This window comes from Panthera pardus, unplaced genomic scaffold (assembly GCF_024362965.1).
Source record: "Panthera pardus isolate Hobbes unplaced genomic scaffold, ASM2436296v1 HiC_scaffold_22, whole genome shotgun sequence".
Taxonomy (NCBI): domain Eukaryota; kingdom Metazoa; phylum Chordata; class Mammalia; order Carnivora; family Felidae; genus Panthera; species Panthera pardus.
In genome coordinates this window covers 12,970,248-12,994,553 of record NW_026526788.1, presented here as the reverse complement: position 1 = coordinate 12,994,553, position 24,306 = coordinate 12,970,248, and the positions used below count along the sequence as shown (strand labels likewise).

Genomic DNA, 24,306 nt, shown 5'->3' with positions numbered 1-24,306 from the left:
GGTCTTCAATTTGTCATTTACCTAGTTGAAGGTTTCTATGTATGTGTGCGTTATAACAGACAGTAAGTGGTTTCCAGATCTTCCATTAGAAACGTACAGGTTCCCAGAGTTTAATGAACATCCTCTCAAGAAAAACAAAAACCTATATTCTCTCTCTCGGAACTATTAATACTTTTGTGCTGAGGGAATGTGTCCCCTGAGAAGGACATCAGCCAGTCAGGGAAAGAGCCATTATAAGCGGGCTTTATCTATTTTAAACTCCTTAACTATAAAAACAGTGCCAAAAATACCGACAATACAGCTCCCAACTGTCCTTTCTGAGTAATGGACAGCTATTCTAATACCATGACTAACGCCCAGCGTGGTCTTAAATTGGTCTAGACTTCCAGCCTGGTGTAGTCCAAGTCCAGTGGGTGGTGGGTAGAACAGATCTCCCCCAGGCATGAACTTTGAGGTGTCTCTGAACCAGCCAGACTCTGTGATCCCCAAAAATATCCTTGGGGAATTTTTTTCAAGTGTTCATAGAAACCATAGAAAGACAATAAGCTCTCCTGTGCAGTCATCTTGGCTCATAAGCAGATGAAGCCTCCCATGCACGTGATGTCCACAAAATAGTTCAGTGATATTTTTAGCAATTATAGCAAGAAAGAAAGTTGAAGGGAAAATTTTAAAGGTCAATCTGTTGGTTGCCTATTTATTTTCCAACTGTCAGACAAAGCTTGCCAGATCAGAAATTCTGGAATCGCTACTTTAGTATTATGGGATAAAAGTTGGGTTTCTTCAACCTGAAGAATAAAAATACTACCAAATTTATGCTGTGTATTCCAATAATCCATCGACTAGACCTCTAGGCATTTAACATACACAGAAATCGCCCCCAAGGGATCATCATCAACCAAATGGTGAGGGCAAACCAAGAAGGTGGATTTTACTTTGGTGAAAGAAATATGCCTCCTTATAGGCAACAGATATTAGATATGTCCTTCCAAAATTTGTGTAATAAAATGATTGGAAATTGGAAAGGATTTTAAATGCAGCAGAGAGCTTGCAATTTAACAGCATGCTGATTTTTTTTTCTTAAATGAGTGTTTAAAGGTATGGATCTGTTATAAATGATTAAGCTTCCATATAACAAGGCAAAATGTGGGGATAAGGCTGATGGTCTCTGAAACCAGACTGCCTGGGTTCAAATCCCAGCTTTGCCTCTTCCCAACCATGTGACCTCAGCAAATTACTTAATCTGCCTAGACTTCAGTGTTTTGGGTAAAACGAGGAGAGCCATGGTCCTGAACCTGTGACGTTCTTTAAGGGTTACGACAGTGTCTGGTATATAGCAAGTGCCGTATAGGTTTCTGTTAGACAAGAAATAAATAGAAGTTTTTAATATATCTCTGAAAATATCAACTTCGTATTTTTCAATAAATTCTTGGTTAAGATACAGCTCACTGAATTCTTAAGGAGTTTTTTCCCCATATAAGTATAAAACATTTCATTTCTCAGTGATGTAAATGTTTTGCTGCTAGATGATTCTGCAAAAATATAGGGGAAGGAAAAAAGGATAAGAACTCTTGAGGCAAATGTTTAAATACTTAGTAAAAGAAACACCCAGTTGTCGGAAGCATAAAATAATCAAGGCAAAGGTAGAACACCCATCCGACGCCCCTTTTTTTAATTGAAAGCAACATGATATAAATTAGGAATAAAAAAGTGATCACAACCAGAGACGTAATTTACGTTGTGATCCAAAAGCCTTTGTGCTAATACTTATAAAATAGTTGAGGAAGTCTCAAGTTGGGATACAGAAAGATTTAACGGTGAAACTAGCAGCCACTTTACTTTTGATTTTAAACAATCCTGTAAAACAAGGTCTTTAAACAACTAACATCTGACTTTTAAGAATCTACGTGGAAAAATATTTGGACACGCAAAAAACTTAACACTAACTGCCTCTATAGATGGTTAGGGTGATGCACTGGGAAATGTTTCTTTTCACCTTATATATTTACCATGTTTTTCCTCTTCTACGTTACCGTTTTCTCCAACAACGTATGTCATTTTATAGTTTAAAACTTCTTATAGTTTAAAACTTCTTAAAGTATCACTTGTAGAAGTTAGCAATGAATACTGTCATTCCGTCCCCTATATTCACCTTTCTCCAAAAATCATAATAAGGTGTAAAGACAAAGATCTCTGGCTTTGCCTAAGTGGGAATAAGAAGACCCTCCCCAGCAAATACACTATCCCCGGTCAACAGTGGTGGACCAGGCCCACACTTCACATGGGGCCCCTGAAGTTGCTTTCCAGTCTTTAACTTCTGGAAAAATAAAGACAGTAATGCTATCTTTAATATCTAATGTCTAGTAAAGAAAAGAACCAGAACTACTCCTTCCCAAAGAAGGCCAAGTGTTGGTTGGTTTCACCAAGGGTTAGTTAAGACAAAGCCAAAAGAAGGAGGAAGAGGAGGAGGAAGAGGAGGAGGAGGAGGAGGAGGAGGAGGAGGAGGAGGAGGAGGGAGAGGAGGAGGGAGAGGAGGAGGAAGAGGAGGAGGAAGAGGAGGAGGAAGAGGAGGAGGAAGAGGAGGGAGGAGGAGGAGTAGTAAATTCTATTTGGACTGAGAACAGCACTGTTCCCCACAAAGAGATCCAACATTAGTAAACCCCTCTCACCATGCTGTCAGCTTTGAAAACAGATTTAAGTTTCTCACTAGCTACCCCCAAAATTAGCCAATCCACACCTTCAAACGTTAATCCACAATGTTTCTATGTAGGGGCTCCCATGGCCTCCCTCCCTTGGCCCACGAGAGGGCCCGAATTCAGGGAGACGAGAAGAGAATTCATCACTATTGGCTATGAGATGCCGAGAACGGTGCCACACATATTTGATGTATTATCTCCCTTAATCAAAAAGCCAATATTATCCCCCCTTTGTATATGAGAAAACTGAGGTTCCAAGAAGTTAAGCCATTTGCCCAAAGCCCTATAGCTAGTGAGTCATAGAGCCAGGCAGCCCAACTCCAGAACCCTTACCGCCACCCCACAGACTCCAGGTTACAGCAGAGCCTCAGATTGAAATTATTGTCCAATCCTTCGATGGTCAGGCATTGGTGAGTGTGAACAGCAATAATAATATCTGTCCAGAGCTTGACACATTTTCATGACGCTTATTGCAAGCAAGTTGCTGAAGCACAGATCATGGTATTAAAATCCACGTAAAGGACCTTGATTTTATCCTCTGACCAGCTATTACTTGTCAATGATAAATCTGTTCCTTATCATGACTTTGAAAATAACTGAGGCACTCAAACTAAAGGTCTTACTGTTTTCTTCTCTCCCTCGTATAATCCACCCTGGATTTGCAGGAAAACGGGCAAAGAAAATATGGTGGACCTCCACCTGGCTGGGATGCTGCACCCCCAGAAAGGGGCTGTGAGATTTTTATTGGGAAACTTCCACGAGACCTTTTTGAGGATGAACTTATACCATTATGTGAAAAAGTGAGTCCAAACTTAATTTTTTTTTTTTATCGTTCAAAGGGAAAATACTCCACACTTTGTTTCACACTTGTTCTTGGTCAGTGATGGTGTCTCTTCCAACTGCTGTTCCTCAACATGGACAAAGTTAAGACCTTCCTGTGAGTGGTTGTCCCCTTATTGCCACTGACTTGATGTAGCTCTTCCTTGACTGACAGCTTGAACTGCTGCTGCTAACTTTCAAATTCTGATCTTTGATCTGAAATGGCACAGACGTATGGAGTTCACAGCAAGATAGCTATCAGTCTATAATAATACTACAACAACCTTCCAGAATAAGATACTTCTCCAACTTGACATTTTAATCCGGTTTTAAAAAGTATACCCTTTGCGTTTAAAGAATGCGTGCACTTGTCGTGGCTCAAAGGTGTATCCATACATAGTGATTCAGAATGAAATTTCCTTCTACAGGTTTGAATTTGTCTGCCCTAAGGCATCAACAAGATTAATAATGTAGTTTCTCAAAGTCATTATATAGTTAAGGAATACATTTCCTCAGTTTTAATTCCAAGCGATATGCTGTTACTAACCCCAAACTTACAGGGAGGACACAAAATTAAATTTTATTTTTATTATTTTACCAAGTGGTGTTTCAACAGCCCCATTCCTAGAAAAGTTAAAATTTTTTTAATGTTTGTTTATTTTTGAGAGGGAGAAGACAAAGTGCAAGTTGAGGAGGGGCAGAGAGAGGGTGAGACACAGAATCCGAAGCAGGCTCCAGGCTCTGAGCCGTCAGCACAGAGCCCGGCGTGGGGCTCAAACTCATGCTGTGAGATCAGGACCCGAGCCAAAGTCGGACACTTAACCGACTGAGCCACCCAGGTGCCCCATAGAAAATTTAGAAAAAATTTCTTTCTCTAAATGCCAAAATTGCTTGGATGTTTAAGTCAGCCTCAGTTTCAGAACCATTCCTAATTTTGTACAAAAAATCTCATTTGACATGTGCACAAACTATGGGGATTTAATCCGGTAAGAATCTTAGATACTGAACCTGAAAATGGGGAGGAGGCAGTTCCAAGGGGTAACCAACCACCAGGGTATTCGCACACATTTAATGACACCTCTTCTCCCTGTATATGCCTGACCTGTTAGGGTCACTCATCGTACAGCGGCCAGCAATAATAAATTACTGAGCCTGGCTTGCCGGAGAAGATTTGTGGTAGCAAGAAGGAATAGTTTATAGGCAAAGCAAAAGATCTGAGGCCAGAGGGATACGGTGAGTGTCCTCCTACTGTGGAGGTCCTGACGTTGGACCAGTCACGTAAGACTAGCACCGACCTTCAGCCTACAGATGAAAAAAACAATAGGAATCCCCAGATAGTCCTCTAAATCACATCTTCCCTGTACATCTTGAGATCATGGTGGCAGAAAGACAGCTAAGAAATCAGCTCAGCAAGGTTTCAAATGAGCATCCGGGTTTTTGTTTTAAACATCAGTGGTGGAGTATGACAAAAGAAAGACAAAACTATGGAAACTTCAGAGGCAATGTAGAGGGCAAGGACAAATCTGTCAAGACATTGTTCTTCTGAGGACAAACGCGTTTTCAGGTCCCTGGGATGGGGGATAGATCCACAGATAACTGAATGATGAAAGGCCATTTACTCCATTGAAAACATACTCTGTTAAGTCAGGCTGAAATGCCATGTGTACACGTTTTCTTTATGTAACTTGACTTTGCCCGTGAGTCAGATAGCAGATCCGAACCCAGAATGAAACTGTGCAAAGCGTTCCACACGGGATGCAAATGTCAAACATAGCAGAGGTAAGACTTCAGAAAATGTTGTGTGGGTGTGTTTTCACTTGGAAGGACAAATAGACAAACTGGACTCTCTCTCTCTTTTCCCTGCAGATGGGTAAAATTTATGAAATGCGGATGATGATGGATTTTAATGGCAACAATCGAGGGTATGCATTTGTAACTTTCTCAAATAGACAAGAAGCCAAGGATGCCATCAAACAACTTAACAACTACGAAATTAGGTAAGACCCGCCTCTCCTGATGGAAAATGAAACAGACAACGGATCTGCATAAATATGTGCTGGGCACTGCTCAACACATTGGAAATATCAGGATACCTTTCCCTGTAAGCAAATGGATACAGATTGTTTAAGAGTAGGACAGTCCTAAGTGGACTCTAAGAAAGCAAACGCAACAAACAAAAAGCAGAACCAGACCTACCAACACAGAGAGCAATGTGATGGTTGCCGGGGTTGGGGGAGCTGAACAAAATGGGTGATAGGCGGGGGGAGACACAGGCTTCCAGTCACGGAGTGAATAAGTCACAGGGATGAAGGTCACAGCATAGGGTACGATGGTACTATAACGGCATCTTACGGTGACAGACGGTAGCTATGCTTGTGGTGAGCACAGCACTCTGGGCTTTCATAGCACTTGAATGCCATGTCACATTGTGTGTCAACTACACTTGAAAGATAAATTAAGAATGAAAAAATAAAGCCACCTGCGAGGAAATGGCTACTCTAACTTGGTGTCCTTAAGAACCTGCCCTCCGGGAAAAGTAAAACTGTACATGCAACTTGAATGCAAAGAGTCAGCTGTCACAGCCAGACCTGGAGGAAGATGATTCCAGGGAATAAGAATACCAAGGGCAACGTTTCCCAAGTGGGAACAAGCTCAGTGTGTTAGAGAACAGCACCGAGGAGGTGGAAACAGACGGGAGAGTTGAAGCCGATGCAGTTGGAGAGCCTTATACACCGCGATTCAAAATTTAGCTTTTATTCTAATAAAAAGGGGAAAACATTTCACTAGGTCCGTGCTTTTTAAACCAGAACTCTGGCTGTTGGGTGAAGTAACAGGTAGGCAAAGATGGAAAGGGGTAAGCTGCAGCGGGAGACTCATTTAGGTCTGGACGACAGATGATGGCAGGTGTACAGGGGCCGGCGGTGCAGGTGCTCAGAGAGGCCGAATCTGGGATACCTTCTGGAGGTTGCACAGACAAGACGGGCTCCATATTGGATTGAGAGTGCAAGCAACTTTCGAATTCAGGGAAGAAAGCTAAGATGTGGGTCCCAGTATCTGTGGATGAGATAGAGTCACTGAGATGGGAAAGAATGAGAGAATAGCCTGCTGGACACATGAAGAGCTGAGTTGGGGCGGATTTACATTCGAGATTCACGTGAGACGTCTCGGGGGAGCGGTTGAAGAGGTGATCGTCTGCATGATATCAGAGTCAGGACAGAGGTCGCAGAGCCAGCCAAACATAGGTGATGTTGCAAATCATGGGACCAGTGGAAGGTTCCAGGGCACAATTGGCCCTGTGCAATCAATAATTGGCTTTTATTGGCTGGAAATATGACTAGCGTCACGAAACGGAGTGCTAACACCTTCACATAGAGAGGGAACTGTCCTGAATCCTCTCATAAAGGAAGTCCTGGGCCACCTGGAAGAAAGATTAGTGGAACCGTTGAAAAGTGATAGCTTTGGGGTCAGACGGGCTTCGCCTGAGTGCCGGCAAGTGACATAACCTCTCCGAGCCTCAATGTCCTCCTCCCTAAAGTGGTGATATGAGTCCTCATTTCACAGGTGTTATTGTGGGGATGCTCTAAAGATTTTTCAATGTTTACCCCAGTGTGTGGAACTTGGTAATAGGTCAATAAATGACAGAACTCTTACATATTAGCACATTCATCAATTCCAAGATGCAGTTTTCATTGATTTCCTCTCTGCCTCTGAAAATTATTGTCATCCTAGATGTGAATAGAGAGTAGATTTCCTACAATTATCTTTTCCCTCACTTCCTTCCTCTACACCCCAAATAAGTCACGTATTATCCTCATAATTCTGTAAAATCAATCAATTACTGGGTCATTTTTCTTAAAACCCTCCAGCCATCGAGACATTGACTGGATTGGCAACTGTAACAGCCCAGCCACCCCATCCCAAGGTCAGAGCCTGGAACCGGGGTTTGGAGGAAGGTATCCAGGAAGTTCCGCGCATGCCTCCACGGATCCCAAAGAGTTCTGTCTGGAATGTGGAGGGTTGTCTGGCATGGGAACCAGGCGATCAGAACACAGGTGCCTTCGGAGAAATCCTGGAACCTCGTGCAGTGATAGTTTTACCATCGGCACATAATTACTCACGTGTTCTCGGCATCTGTCGCGGAAAATAATGCACCCCTGAACTGTTTTGGACAGGACCACAGCAAGCTCTATTTTAATGTAACTTTTAAATATTCCAGCCACAGGGATCTGGGGATCGGAAGAGTCCCCACTTCTTGGTCCTTCATGGAGCCTAGACACCTTAAGAGCAAGAGTTATCCCCAAAATAGCTTTGAAGTTGAGGCAGATGTCGACTCAGCTACGTAGGGAATCAGCACGGGTCTCAACACGTTGTTACACCCTGGGGTCTGTCCGTGCTTTGGGAAGAGAGAGAGGCTATGAATAATGAACACAATCGATCCATTACAGTCCCTGACCCATAACAGAATTCTCTGTGACTTTCAGGGCCTTCAACTATAAAAGAGGTAAAACGATACTTACCCTGTGGGGGCATCGTGAAACATAAATAGACCATGCAGCGATGCTCAGTGCCTGGCACAGATCACATGCTCTATGAGTGTTTGCTGATGATTACAGCAGACAGGAGGAGGAGGGAGAGGAGAGGGAGGAGGAAGGGGTGGAGGAGGGGGTGGAGGAGGGGGAGGAGGAGGGGGAGGAGGAAGAGGAATATTATAAAGCATCGGGAAAGAGAAAGCTGGTGAAAGTCAAAGTTCAGGTTGGATTCCAGAAGCAAGGGGAAGGCACAGAGGTACTTAAAAATCACGGTGTGGGATAAATAGAATATGAAGCCGAAGAATAGATACCCTAGAGTCGTCCTCACCTGCTCCCACTCTGCCTTGGATCAGTCCTGCCAGAGAGAGAACCTTTCTTGCAGAGAAGGATAAACTTCAACTGGCTCTTAGCCACCCTTTCTCAGGGGATCGATAAGGTTCTTTATGCGGAAAAGACCCACAATTGTCGTATCATCCTCCTCCTCAGAAAATATTCACGGAGATTTGTCTCATGCCTGGCTTCTAGAGACATGAAAGCCGTGCCCTCAGCTTGTGAGAGGTGGCTTTTCATCTCCAAGCAGCGCTGGGAAAGTGCAGGACAAACCACACAGATTTAAAACTAGGACACGGAGGCTCCAGGCTCCACCTGCTGGCCACTGACACCTGACTGGCCCTCCCTCAAAAAGAAGAGACTTTCTAAAGAAATAGTATCTTGGAATAGAGGGGGGTTGAAGGTAAGCAAGCAAAACAAAAACAAAAATCCCAAAGATTACTTTATCTACCCTTCCCTCCCCCCCCCCACCCCCGGGAAAAACCACATTCCTGGGGCAATGTCCACCAGACTGTAATGGACCTGTCACACCTCTGATACTGGGTCCCCAGCTCTTCAGCAAAGCATGGAGGACAGCGGGGCAGGGCCCCCGTCCCGGTGACAGCACCTGCACAGGACTCGACACCACCAGCTCCCAGAGAGCAGAGCAACCCCCCTGCTCACCCAGCTGAGCACCTCTGCTCATGACGCACAAGTCATTTCTGTTAAAGGAACTTTACCCATTTTTAATAACTTCCTGTTATTAGAAAAGTCACACAGCCTGATATACAACAAATAGCAAAAGCCAAAATAAAAAAAAAAAACATTAACGTGCAAACCATTCCTCCATAACCCCGTTGCCCCGAGATAATCACTATGTTGGCTCTTTATTGCCTTCCTAGGTTTTCAGCACCGTGTCCATCAAAATGGTCTCCTCATACATGTATTTTGCCATCTATTTTGAAGCCAGCAGCATATTGTGAGCCCTTTTTTTAACCAATAAATACCCTTCTACATTACTACCCATAATGACTTTCGAGCATTCTACGGTATAAATGCCCGTCTCTTGTTCACCAGTGATTCTCAGCCAGGAGCAGAAGCATTCACCCAAAGGGACATTTAGAAAGATGAAGAGGCATTTTTAGACAGCCTAACGGTGGTCATTAGGATTTAGTGAGGAAGAACCCAGGGTGACAAGCCTGTTATGGTGCACAAGGAGGAAACGTCCAACCTCAGATTCGATATCGTCTCAGCCAAGAGGCCTTACACCGGTCCTGGATGCTGGGATATTTTGATTATTTCTAATCTGGGGACTATTTTAAGTAATAGCAGTGAATATCCTTACACAAAAATGTTGGTGTTCAACTCTTCCCTAAAGACACTCCCAGAAGGAGCACTATGTGCCCCCAAATCATATACAAAAGATTTCTGACACATTTCCCCAAATGTCCCCCCAGAAAAGCTTAATCTGCACTCTGCCGGTGGAGATGAACATTAACTTGCTAATCAGCAACACCATAGAGAAGAAACAGGAACTGAACGGAGAGTCCGGAGGCCAATTTCCTCCCTTAAGATCTCTACCATCTTAAGCAAACCACTTAATTTCTTGGAGCCTCAAGTTTTTCATCTGGAAAATGGAAACAGCACCTGTTCTGCCCATATCACAGGTTTAGCGTAGGTCAAGTAAGATGCTATGTGAAAATTTCTAAGGCGTGTCAGAATAGCTTCCCCGTTGGGCTGGTGAGGACAGGGAGCAGCCAGGTTTGCAAGTTCATGACCGTCCCCACCCAGGCAGGCAGTGTGAGCAACGTGGGCCAAGGTGCAGCAGCCCCAGTATCGGGAATTATCCTGGGTGGTGAGAAAACACTATGAAGACCAAACATGTCACATCTGCAGGACTTATCAGGTCCACAGTCACGTGTCTTCAACTTCTTTTTTTTTTTTTTTGGAAAAAATTTGAATGATTATTTATTTTTGAGAGAGGGAGAGAGAGAGCGAGCACAAATGGGGGAGGGGAAGAGAGAGAGGGAGACACAGAATCGGAAGCAGTCTCCAGGCCCCGAGCCGTCAGCACAGAGCCCGACGCGGGGCTCCAACTCACAGACTGGGAGATCATGACCTGAGCCGAAGTTGGACGCTCAACCGACTAAGCCACCCAGGCACCCCAAGGTGGACTTAGCTTTTAAAGAGCTATTTATATTTAAAAAAAAAATTTTTAACATTTATTTGTTTTTGAGAGACAGAGCATGAGCAGGAGAAGGGCAGAGAGAGAGAGAGAATGGGAGACACAGAATCCGACACAGGCTCCAGGCTCTGAGCTGTCAGCACAGAGCCCAACATGGGGCTTAAACCCACAAATCGTGAGATCATGACCTGAGCCGAAGTCGGATGCTTAACCGACTGAGCCACCCAGGGGCCCCTCGTGTCTTCAACTTCTTAAACCTCAATCACACAGGATTCTTGCCAAGCAGAATGCCATTCATTCATTCATTGTTTTTGCAGAAACGGGCGTCTCTTAGGGGTGTGCGCCAGTGTGGACAACTGCCGGTTGTTTGTCGGGGGGATCCCCAAGACCAAAAAGCGAGAAGAGATCTTAGCGGAGATGAAAAAGGTCACCGAGGGAGTCGTCGATGTCATTGTCTACCCGAGCGCCGCAGATAAAACCAGAAACCGGGGCTTTGCCTTTGTGGAGTACGAGAGTCATCGGACAGCTGCCATGGCCCGAAGGAAGCTGCTGCCAGGTTGGCATCCCCTCCCCAAAGAGAAGGTTCCTCCGCTCTGCCTCAGGCTGCTGCAGAGGAGGAGGTACCTGCTGGGTGTGGTTGGCTTGCTCTGGAGCTTTGCTTCTGCGCTATCCTAACTCCCTTCCCCTTCTTATCTATGTTACCGTAGACTAAGCTCCCTGAAGTTTTCACAGAATGGGTTCTGGAAAACATGCCCTTAGTCTAATGTACTTGCCCTGGGGACCTCCAGACCTAGGAGCTGCAGCAGCCCTGTAACAAGGTGTTAAAGTGAGGAATCTTCTCAAAAGTGAATATATACATTATTTTTCTATACAGATGCTGTTGTCAGGCTTACTAGAAATGGAGGAGGTTGTCCATTACAATGTAGAATAAGCCTGCAAGCGACACATTAGCCTGATGGCAATTAAGTGACATGAACTCATACCGTGACTCCTCAGTATCTAATGTGGGGCTGGGGGGCGGGGTAGAAATAACAGCCCTCCACAGAAAGGTAGCTAGTAGGTGCTACAACCACAGGGTGGGTCCTGTTTGGGCAACAGCCACCAATTCCAGAGATTAAAAGACTCCAACAAGGCCCTCCCTCAGTCAGATCAGCTTAGGGTAAATTGTTGAAAGTCCTCTGCTCATTCTAAAATAGTCACCAAAATTTACACAAAGTAAGGTATTAAGAGGAATCGATACTAAAATGAGAGGATTTCAAGAATGCCAGAGTGGACACATTGGAATCAACTCTTCTCTTGAACACCATGGAAAAGCCATGAGAATTAAAGACAAAACAACCACCACCTAGATTTACATTGTCCACATACACATCCTTACAAAAAAGCCATGATGAAGTCACAGGGATGGAAGGTACAGAGTCGGAATGTAGTCAATGGTACTGTAACGACGTTGTAGTCAACGGTATTGTATGGGGCCGTGATAGCGACACTTGTGGTGAGCGCAACGTCAACATGTAGAGTTGTCCGGTCACTATGTTTTGCCCCTGGCACTAGGGTAACGTGTATCAACTATACTTCAGAACATAAACAAGTGTTAACACAATGAGAGCATTCACCCTCTAGAAGTTTGCAAAATTGGAAGACGGCTTCTGATCTTGGGGAAGACTTTTTATCCATATTTTCATGGAGGCAGCTTATAAGGGAAAAGATAGGAAACAGCCCCCAAATTTGCTGAGTCCTTTAGAGAGCTGGGCATTTTTAATGTCGATGCTTCCTTTCACTACTCCGTCACCACCCGATGGTCAGACCTGGGCCACCCAGGCACAGAGAATCACGGGCCCTCCTCATGAGGCACCCTTAGCCTTTTGGTGACATGAACTTCATCTCTGGTGTCTTCTTCAACTCTTCTCTTTTCAACAGTTCTGCCACGAAAAAGTTCCTTGTATCCATACTGACCTCAGACTACCCATAGAGTCTCAAAACGTTTATTCCCAAACATAGACTGTTTTAAAACACTCACGATTATTCTTCCCACTCTGTTCTTCTCTGGACGTACCCCACCATCTGCCTACTCCATCCTGAACATTACCCTCAGGTCACTGTTTCCAAATATCAGATCATCTTTTCTACAATTCTTGTCAACAGTAGGAATTTTATCTCTATGTGTGGAGAGACTGAATGGTGCCACTCTGTCCCAAGGGGGTTGGGGAGCACAGCAGTGAAAGATGGTCCAAAATGGGAGAAAGATAGTTTTCAGGGGCCAGTGTTCCTAAAGAACTAGAATATCCCCTCAACTTCCTGTCTTCAAAGAAAAGAGCATATCGACCCATGAAAGTGCTTCTCTCTACCTGCGCAATCTACTGCCCCTTTGGACACTCTACCTATTACCTCACCATACAGTCAACAACAGAGGATTTCAGTCACTGACCGTCCTCTGTAGGGCCTACTCTGAAAGAAGGAGATCTTTACTAAACGTGATAAGCAAGGACCGCAAGAAGCTTTTCCTTCTTCGTTGATCCAGACTTGGAGACAGACAGAAAATTGTTGTCGAACACAATGTATTGCCTCCCAGCCACCTACCTTCCCAGGTGACAGCAGCAGCCCTCTCTGGACGTTGCATGTTTGCGGAGGCGTGTGTCGAACAAAGTCATTGCATCCAACTGAGAGGCCAACAGAACATTCAAAGGATACTCTGAAGAAAGCCCTAGTGTCAGCCTGCACGGGGACCACCTGGAGGGTTTGTCAAAGTGCAGCTAGCCAGGCCCCACCTCCAGGGTTCCGGAGTCAGAAGGTCAGGTATGGCGTCTGCCAATTTGCCTTTGTAACAAGTTCCCAAGATGCTATGCTTCTGAGACCATGAGTCTGAGAACCTGCAATCTAAGTCAATGACCGTCTCTCACCAGCCGCAGATCTGAATAACCTGAGGACACTTTTAAACAGTACCAGAAACCAAATCAATCTCTCCTCAGCTGAATCTGCTTCTCTGGGACACTGGTGTTTTCAGTTTTCCAGATGATCTTGTAGTGGAGCTAGTTTTGCGATCCACTGCTAAATCCTCCAACTAAGGGTTCTGGCCATCACCTGCATGGGAGGTCAACAAGTACACGTGGGGACCACTCAGCATGGGAGCATTTACTAAAACTCTACAATGTGCTTTGCTCTCTTCCAAAGGAAATTCTTAAAAAAAAAAAAAAATCAAGCCTAACTATTGCACTCAAAGAGTGCACACTCGGAGAAAACTAGACACACAAGAAAAGAGACCAAATAAAAAAGTCCCTTAGGTGTATCATCTTTTATTTTTGCAGCAGCACTGGGTAGTGACTTTTATTATCCCAATTTTATCAATGAGGAGATTGGTGGTTAGGAAGGTGGTGTCCTAGCCAGGATGGCGATCTGATATTCAAACTTGTCTGGCTTCAGAGGCCATGTTTCCAAATCCCCCTGCAACACTGACTTTCAGGGGGGTGTTTGAGATCACTGCTTACCATACCTCCTCTCATTTCTGTCCACTTCAGCCTTCTGCAGATTTTAAGGCCGGCTGAAGGCAGACTGTGGTTCCAGGCCAGGAAGTCTAGAGCAGTGTTCTCAACTTTGGCTGAATTAACTGAGATGATTTTAAGAATCCTGAAACCTGGACCACTCATATCAAATTTGGGAAGGAGAGTCCTGGGGTCAGTGATGAGCTAGTCAATCTTTTTTTTTTAACTTAAGTTTATTTATTTTGAGAGAGAGAGAAAGAGTGCAAGCAGAGGAGGGACAGAGAGAGAGAGAGAGAGAGAGAGAGAGAGAGGGAGGGAGAGAGTCCCAAGCTAATAGCACTAACAGGGTGGAAGCCAATGTGGGGCTTGATCTCACGAATCATGAGATCATGACCCAAGCTGAAATCAAGAGTCAGATGCTCAACCAACTGAGCCACCCAGGCGCCCCTGAGCTGGTCAATCTTTAACAGGCAACTCCCAGAGAAAATCCAAAGTCCTGCCTTGTAGTATGTGCAGATTCCCATGGTATTGACAGTCCCGCTGTGGCTGATTTCAAACTACCAAGGTGGCATCCACTGGCTCACACAATTCTGAAAACTTAACAGTCCAGTGTTGCAAGTGGAAAGGAATTGGGTCCAGCTCAACAATGAGTGGGACTCAGGTTGGGTATTTCTCAAAGCTCTTACAGTCTGAGGCCAATGCTGAGAAGCCCTCAACTACAGAAACCAGAGACATCTTGGGGATCTTGGGCTAGGACAGTCAGCAAGGACTATGTAAAGCACAGAAAAGAAAGGGAAGGAAAACAAAGCAAAAGAAGTGAAAGGAAAAGGAAGTGGAAGGAATAGAAGGGAGCAGGGGGAAGAAGAGGGAAGAGAGGGATGAAGAAAACTATCCCCTGGGATGCGGGGCAGGTAGCTAGCCACTGGGGTCCCACAAGAACCAGCCCCTCTGGGATTAGCTAACTCATGTAAACGTGCCTCTTTTTTGTTCGGGTTTCAGGGAGTCAGTGCAACAGATGGTTTCACTAACTGCTTTCCAAAGAATAAAAAGATGCCTTTTGATTGAAAATGATTGCCTCCCATGTGGAATAATACTTGAACAACTGAACCCTTACCAACACTGAGAATTTCTGATTGTGTTCTCTCAAGCTTTTTATTGCTTCCAGGCTGTAGCTTGTTCCAAAACAACTAATAAAAAACACACAAGACTTCCAATCAAATTTAGAAGTTGAGTTGACCCCCCATCACTTCAGCTGGGCTCTGCCCTGTGTAGGGGTCCAGGGCTGGGTAGTCCCAAAACACAAAGGAACCATGAAGAAGTGAAGTGGGTCTGGGCAAGTTACTCATCCCTCTAAAGCTCATTTCCTCTTCCGTAAAATCGAGACAGTCACTCCCCTCCCCCAGAGAGTTACTGTGAGTGGGAACCAAGGTAGCATATGGAAAACACAGTATATAGTGCAAGACACTCAATAAATTGCAACTGTAGAAATACAAAAATATACGTAGTCATGGGGAACAACTACCCCTTTAAAAAGAGTTCAGTTTCTCATCATAGACCCTTCCATTACTCTTTGTCTTCTCAATCGGGATCAAGAATGTTTCTGCCAATTCCCAAGTTGCCCATGTGCAGCCAGAGAACTAGGCATGAACACAGCTGATTGGAGCCCTGACCAAGCATAAGGGACAGAGAACAAACCAGGGTTGCCTGAACCCTGCTCACTCCTGCCCACACACCACGGGTTTTTAGACTGCTCGGTGGTGGCACCTGGTCACGCAGATTCTAGAAGCAGCAGACATACTCCCTAATGACCTTAATGCTTCATGAAGTCAGACTCTATGTCCAAGCCCTAAATCCATTGTTTCCCTTCTCTCCTTCTGCCATCTCATTTTCAAAGACTTACTTTCCCTGTGAGAGCTGTTCAAAGACCCAAACCTGTCCATCGTGGCCTCATTTCTGCCCCATTTCAAACCACATCCCGGTTCCCTTTGTATGCAATTATCACTGTAAACCATCTGTCACACAGAAGTCCCTTCTAGTCAGCTCTTCCATTTATTTGGAATGTTTCTTGAAATCAGTATCCACCTCTTTTAATATTTGTCTTCGTGCTCAGTCAGGACCATAAGCATCCGCTGAAGTTAAAAGGCCATCTCAGTGAACCGAGATGGCATTGTCCTGGCTTCTATATAACTAATCATACCTGTGATCCTTTTGAACAGGAAGAATTCAGTTATGGGGACATCCTATCGCAGTAGACTGGGCAGAACCAGAAGTAGAAGTTGACGAAGACACAATGTCTTCGGTGAAAATCCTGTATGTGAGAAACCTGATGCTGTCTACTTCTGAAGAGATGATTGAGAAAGAATTCAACAATATTAAACCAGGTGGGACATACCATACAAGATGACTGTTTTTGAAATGTGCTCTGAAAACACTTAGGCTTGAGATGACTTCCCATAACTTTAAACAGGGCAGGCTTCGTGTGGCACTCTCATAACTGCATGAGGACTACAAACACCATATTTCAACCTTGGATCAGAAAATAGGGACATGTGGTCCATAACATTGATCAACATTATAATTTTACAATTATCTGTGTGATTCCTTAATTAACACACATTGCCTTCACTAAACTATAAATTCCAAGAGAGTTTTTTAGCTTCTATTGTCTCCTCAGCCCTTATCTCTGTGCCAGGTCATAGTAGACACTCACTAAATATTGACTGTGTTGATGAATGCATGGCCATAACTCTGGATCTGAGGCAGGGCTTCTTGGCCTCAGTACTCTTGATGGTTTAGGCCATATAATTCTTGGTCATGGGACTCTGTCCTGCACATTATAGGAATTTTAACAGCATCCCACACCTCTATCCACTAGATGCCAGTCACAAGATGTAATAATCAAAAATGTCTCCAGACATGTACCCTGGAGGGAAAAATTGCCCCCAGTGGAGGACCACTGGTCTAATGCAACATGATTGTGACTTTAGGTACATAAGGAGGGAGGTAAGAATTAATTCTAGGAGACACATTTGGGTGAAGAGGAGGAGGAAGGAACTGAACCATGAGATTCAGTCCTTATCACTTTTTTCTCATATGGGAACTATAACAGTGAGACAGTAAAACATCTCACCAAACAATGTCCAAATAATCATTTCCCAAAGCCAGCTCTGTGGAACATTAATTCTATGGACTGTTAGTAGATGCTACTGATAAAAGAGACCCATGGTCAAATAAATTTGTAAACAACAACTTCACCAACATAAAACAGATTTTTTTTTCATTGTGGGACTTATCAGAGTCCTTAACCTTCTAATATGCTTTGAAAGTATCCAAAAGAAGAGATATAGGATGCCTCATTTCCCAAATTTTTGGAGTACAGATCTCGTTTTTTTGGCTAATCATCTTGTGGAATTAGCATGTTTTGGGACATGCTCTGGCTAAGTTTATCACTGTGGGAACACCTTTCCATAAATTAAAATGTTTCTGTCTCCAGGTAGTAATTCTCTACTTTGTTGATAAGCATGAGCCATGGTGCCATCATGTTAAGTCGGCTGGGGAATGTTCCCCTCGTGTGTTCCTATTGCCAACTTTGGGTGCCATGTCAGGTGTAATAGAATAAGCTGATGATTTGTTCTGAAGATAATTAGTAAGGATGCCACTTCTCGCTTTTGAAATATTCACCAGATTCTTCGTTTGCCAGCCTTCGGGAATTCTGCCAACTTCCTACCAATCTAGTATAATGGTGTGGCCCCATACCACCAGCTGTGAGTCCATTACTAACATAGAGACTGCAAGTGGTTGGCTACTGACTGCTCACTTATGCTCCAGGCATTGCCACGGGCACTTTCCCAGCACGTGTCATTTATTTGGCACCATGACTCCAGGATATAGTGACTCTGTCACTCCCATCGTAAAAATGAGAAAACCAGAACCCAGAGCTGTTAAGTAGCATGCTCAGGGTCATACAACTAGCAAGGGGCAAATCCCAGATTAGAGTCCAGGTCTGGCCAAGACCATGTTCTTCGCAACTCTGTGACCTCCATGCCCCATCCTTACTGCATTCATTCACTCATTCATTCAACTGTCATTACTTCAGTAGCTCCTATGTGCCAGGCACTGTGGGAGGAGTGAACAGGTGTGAGGTGTGTGTGGGAGGAGTTCAAGATACTCCAGAAGAATAACAGCAATGACAGCCCGCCCTTGTGGCACAGAGAGATTCGTGTTTAAGAGGAGTAAAGCGTGAGCTGAGATACGAAAGTTGACGCATTTGTGGGCAGAGGAATGAGACGTGCGTGTGTAGATGCTGCTCCCGCTTTGTGTTGACTTCCGACCTTCTTTTTATTCAATACTTTTTTTCCCAATCTTTTCAATAAATTGTATTGAGAGAATGGCACGTCCACATGCAAATAACACAGTTGAACTGGATTGATATGAGGTATAAAGTTAAATCAAAAGGGATCAGAGACTGATCAAAACAAAGCTAGTATAAAAACACTAGAGGAACATACAGAGCAAAGCTTCATGGACATTGGATTTGGCAATAAATTCTTGGATAGTATTAAAAGTAGAGGCGACAAAGAAAAATAGATTAAATGAACTATATACAAATTAAAAAGTACATCAAGGGACACTTTCAACACTGCAAAAGCAACCCACAGAATAAGAGAAGACAACTGCAAACAATATAGCCGATAAAGGATCGACATCCCAAGTATATCAAGTGCGCCAATAAGTCAACAGCTAAAAATTAAGACAAGTAAAACTTCAACTATATATTTGTCCACAAAACGCTATTGTCCAATTACCACATACACATAGCCCATAAGCCCATTAAAAGATGCTCAACATCCCTCGCTATGCACCGGGAAAATGTAATCCAAAGCCATTTCCTGCCTCCCAAGATAGCAAGAGTAGCAGTAGTAATCGAACAACAAGAAGAAGACACAGAAACGTCGGGGAGTTTGTGGGGCAATTAGAACCATGTGCCCTGTAGCTGGAAATACAAAACTGGTGCTGCCTCTGTGGAAAACTACACGCTGGGTACTAACGCACATACGATTACCAGCAGCGGAACAACACTCAGACCTAAACCATACGGGAGTGTTGAAACGCGCAACTTGAATGAACCTCGGAGACCTTATCCCAGTGAAACAAGACAGTCAAAAGGACGTACGCCGTCTGATGCCAGTTATATGAGGTACCTAAAGTCGTCACATTCGTAGAGACAGAGTGCAGAATGGTGGTTACCCAGGGACAGGGGACAAAGGATTCAGAAATAACTATTTCATAGACACAGTGTTTCAGTCGGGGTTCATAAGACGGTTCTAGAAATGGACAGTGATGATAGCTGTACATGGTATTTTTTTATCTAATTAAAACATGACCTTTTTTTGTTTGCTTTTTTGTCCTACTAGTTATAATGAAGATAATAAATGCTAGCGCTCTCTCCCTCTCCACCTCTCTCCCTCTGATGGCACAACTCAGGGCTCTATAATGATGTGTGGCGGCTTCTTGGCACTCCATAAGAGAATATGAATTATACGGGATGGATAACTAGCAGACATCTGCTGTATTAGGAATAAAAAGTCAGAGCTGAACTGGTTTATTTTCCAGTGGAAAGAGTGTGTTTATACTTCTCTCGGAAAATGTATGGGGAGAAACAGGAAAATAACGCTTTAAAAATGCTATTTAAAGTTTGGGTCCCTCGGACAAGCTCGAATATTCCTGGCAAATATTCGACCGTCTTGTTTTAACCCTGATTAGCCTGGAAATATTGTACTGCCACTCAGAGAGATCAATGACAATCAGAACAGGAACTGGGGCTGAAAATGTATGTTCTTCCCCAGCGTAGCCTAAGGGTATGCACGGAAATTCCAATTATAGTCATTCTACAAAATCTGATTTCTCTAAAACAGTTTAGTGTCAGAATCCACAGGAGGGACTTGTGAAAACAGACTGCTGGCCACCTCACCCCATCCCCACTCCTCCGCCCCATGGTTTCTGAGTTATGGGTCCAGGGTGGACCCAGGCTGATACTTGCTGGTCAGAAGACCACACTTGGAGAACCACACCCCTCTGATAATCTTCCTTGGGATCCCAGGTGTGTTTCTCTTCAGGTACTCAATGTGCTGCTCTTCAGAGTACTATTTTTCTAATTCCCCGTATTAGGACTTCAGAGTCTTTTCACCAGTGCTGACGATGACCACGGGCATTTGTTTTCCTCCACCCTCTGCCAGATGATGATCAATCAGGAAACAAACTCCTCTACACTAAAGAAGGGGCATACGATAATAAGCCAGGTGGTCAATACCATTGTAGAGAAAACCAAGCTCACACGCTCAAATTTGTTTCATGGGGCTACATTTTCATACAGTAACATTTCCAAAATCAGGTGTAGCTGAACAGTATTGCTCAAAAATGCCAGTCTGTTTCCTTGTCTACGAACAGAATTTGAGGACATTTAGATCCATTGCCATCTGAAATGCCACCTAACTAATATGAACGATGGAAGTTGGCGTGCAAATTGACTGGTAATATTCATTCGTCCCATGTCTATTTATAGAGCAGCCTCTGTACACGAGGGAGGAGGTAGGACCTAGGTGAAGACAGTACCGAGATGGCCCCAAAGGAGATCTTGTTCTCGGGGGGCTACCAGTCTAGTGGAGCCCAGATGAAGGACAGCACTGGAGAACGCACAGAGCAAAGACTGGAAAGACACAAGTCCTTATCGGCCCACCTTTGACTTCTCAGTCACCAGGACAAGCCATGGGGTTACATCATGAAAATTACCCTCCCTGACCCTGGAGGAATGAAGACAGTGTGCTGGAAATTCAGGGAATTATGTGTCCCATGCTTCGTGGTCTCAACTGCCTTTATGTACGTACTCCGCCGAGCCGGACAATTCTGCTCTCTACACCCTTTGCCAGAAGAAGTCAAGTGCTGGATGCAGAGGGAAGAGAGAGGGCCACGATGGTTTTACATCATCCTGACAATACAGCCCTACCATTGTTCCAAAAGAAGATAACATATAGCCGTTGAACCACGTGGCAGAGTAAAACGTCTGTCTTTGTGACCTTGAATCTGGTAGGATAGATGACTGAGCTTTGATAGGGAGGCGACAAAAGGAGAGCCCTCGTGTCCTCTTCTGGACCCCCCTGGGAAAGTGTCCCATCCTTTGTGATGTCTGGGAACTTAGGGAGAGGAGAAGAAACCGCATCTCTCAAGACACACCCACGTGAGTGTCACTGAAAGAGGACAGTCGTCACGCTAAACTACTAACAAGTTAATGTCAAAGAAGTTTCCATTTTACCTTCACTCTAGGTGAAACTTCTATTTAAAATTTTTTTTTAATGTTTATTTGTTTTTGAGAGACAGAGTGCAAGTGGGGAAGGGGCAGAGAGAGGGAGACACAGACTCTGAAGCGGGCTCCAGACTCCGAGCTGTCAGCACGGAGCCCGACGCGGGGCTCGAACTCACGAACCGCAAGATCATGGCCTGAGCCAAAGTCACACGCTTAACTGACTGAGCCACCCAGGAGCCCCGAAACTTCTATTTTTTTGCCATTAGCATCTGCAGCAGTCTCTCTATATTAAAATAGGTCAGGTCGATTTGTTATTTTTTTATTATACAAACAATAGAAATAAACATTGCACATGTTTGTAAAATACCAAAGAATATAAATTAACGTGTGAAAGTCCCCTTTATTCTCTGCAAATTTTCTCCCCATTCCTTACATAACCTGTATTAACAGTTTGGTCTCTCTGTTTCCAGCTCTCTTTCTGTGTGTGTGTGTGTGTGTGTATCCATATTTCTCTGTACATATATATGGGTTGGGATTTTGAAAACATAAATGTTACAAAATTATACTCACTATTTTACAAATTTTTGAATTTCACAATAGGTCTTAAATCTTTCTGTGTAAGCATACATAGGTCTATCTTTTCTCTTTGAAGACTCATTTCTTTTTTTTTTTTATTTGTTTGAGAGAGAAGGTTGGGGGAGGGGCAGAGAGAAAGGGAGAGACAGAGAATCCCAAGCAGCCTCCACACCGTCAGCACAGACAGTGGGATGCGGGCTCCGTCCTGCAAACTGTGGGATCACGACCTGAGCCGAAACCAAGAGCTGGACGCTTAACCAACTGAGCCGCCCAGGCGCCCCTAAAGACTTATTTCATTTGATATGAATGTACCAGATTTAATCACTCTCAGGAGAATGGACTTTAAGTTGTTTTATTTTTGCTACCACAACAGTGAGAGCTAACGTCCTCATATATGATCCTTTTGCATATAGGAGTGCTTCTGTAAAAGATGTTCCTCAAGGGAGAATTCTTGGATATCTACATTGTTTCCAACATGTAGATATTATGAACAGCAGGGAAAGAACTATCTTGGTTTTCAAATGTTCTTTCAGAAACTACCTTTTTTTTAATCAAAAGACTATCAGAGAAGCAGTTAAGAGATCTGAGTTCCAGTTCCTAGCTGTGTGAACCCTTACAAGCTCACCTTCCTTGTTAGAACCTTAGTTTCCTAATCTTTAAGTTAAAAATAAATTAAGGTCAAGTGAATTTTTATTTTTTTTTAATTTTTTTAAGTTTATTTATTTTGAGAGACAGAGAGCAAGAGGGGAAGGGAAGAGAGAGACAGAGAGAGAGAATCCCAAGCAGGCTCAACACTGTCAGCACAAAGCCTGATGCGGGGCTCGAACCCACAAACTGCAAGATCGTGATCTGAGCCGAAACCAAGAGTTGGACACTTAACCGACTGGGCCACCCAGGCACCCAAGGTCAAGTGAATCTCTAAAAGCTTAAAGTAAAGCATTGCTAAAGTCTCTCCTAATTCTAAAGTTGTACTACATAAATCAAAAGAAATAAAATATTTGTCTGGGGGAAAAGCCATAAAATTTTATAAGGTAATCGCCTAAATATATATTTATAGGATGACCAATACTTCAATACAATTGAAAAAATATTTTACCAAGTATAAGTTACTATTGTTTACATTATATAGAGACAAAATAAGATAATGCTTCTACTCTTAAAGGTCTTATAATCTAGGAAGTGGAAAACACAAATCTATAATAATATGGAAGAATATAGGTGATATAAAAAAATTACAAACAAAAGCTTCTACTGAATGTGTACAATTGCAAACCTGGACATAGCAAACATTCTCAAGGAGAACTTAACCTAAATAGTAAGTCTGAAAAAAAAATCAAATACTCTTGGAAGCCAAATGCTAAAATGTGCCATTCTCGGTGTTGTCTCAAGGTTGCTAATGGGGCTACTTTCTCTCTGTTTACAGGTGCTGTGGAGAGGGTAAAGAAAATCCGCGACTATGCTTTTGTGCATTTCAGCAGTCGAGAGGATGCAGTTGAGGCAATGAAAGCTTTAAATGGAAAGGTAATATAGGACAATGCGTGTACACACACACACACACACACACACACACACACACACACACAAGTTCCACCCAAGTTTGGCGTGGAAATTTTATTCAAAAGAACGATCCCGCAAGTCTGTGTCACTCAGGCTTTCTCTACCTCTAACATGACTGTCTCGATCCATTGAAGATGAACAGAAGAGTCAGCGACAGAAAACACCATGGAGATGTGGCTCCTGTGTCCGGTCCTGTCTCTAATTTGGGCTGATTTGAACAAGTCACTGCCCCTCAACTTCCTTCCCAAGTGGGGGATTGGAGTATTGGCGTAGGTTATTTCAAGGTGTTTTTCTCAGGTGCAACTTTCTGTCATTACTTTGAGAGATTATCACCTCAGTAGTGCAGTATTTTGGAGGCTGATGACCAGAAAAGATGTCAAGGTCACTGCTGTCAGTCTGCCCTCAGAGTTTTGATCTCCCTACTCTGGGAGGCTTTGGGTCTCTTCACCTTGCCAAGAATAAGGTCCAGGAAAAAGCTAGTTTCTAAGTCCTTTCTCCTGACTTGTAAATAGAAACCAATATAATATTTACTTATCAATGCAAAAAACATTAAAACCCTTTGGGGCACCTGGGTGGCTCAGCCAGTTGAGCGTCCGACTCCAGCTCAGGTCATGATCTCGCAGTTTGTGAGTTCAAGCCCCACGTCGGGCTCTGTGCTGACAGCTCAGTACCTGGAGCCTGCTTTGGATTCTGTGTCTCCCCCTCTCTCTTTCCCTCCCCTGCTCACACACTCTCTCTCTCTCTCTCAAAAATAAATAAAATTTTAAAAATATTTTAAAAAAACACTAAAACGTTTCTATAGACCACTTATCTTGCTGAATAATGTCTGGGATACAAAAAAAAACCAAAGATACTTGTC

The 24,306-nt window shown here is 43.7% G+C and overlaps 1 protein-coding gene across 3 annotated transcripts in view; it reads left to right on the top strand.

The window, feature by feature from the left end:
• A1CF (APOBEC1 complementation factor) overlaps positions 1–24,306 on the top strand; it is a 76,781-nt gene that overhangs the window by 38,547 nt on the left and 13,928 nt on the right. For all 3 annotated transcript variants that reach the window (XM_019430052.2, XM_019430051.2, XM_053910262.1), the window contains 5 exons: positions 3,359–3,493; positions 5,379–5,509; positions 10,853–11,091; positions 16,231–16,395; positions 23,314–23,411. In XM_019430052.2, the coding sequence (XP_019285597.1) occupies positions 3,359–3,493; positions 5,379–5,509; positions 10,853–11,091; positions 16,231–16,395; positions 23,314–23,411 (768 nt within the window). The remainder of the gene's footprint in view (positions 1–3,358; positions 3,494–5,378; positions 5,510–10,852; positions 11,092–16,230; positions 16,396–23,313; positions 23,412–24,306) is intronic.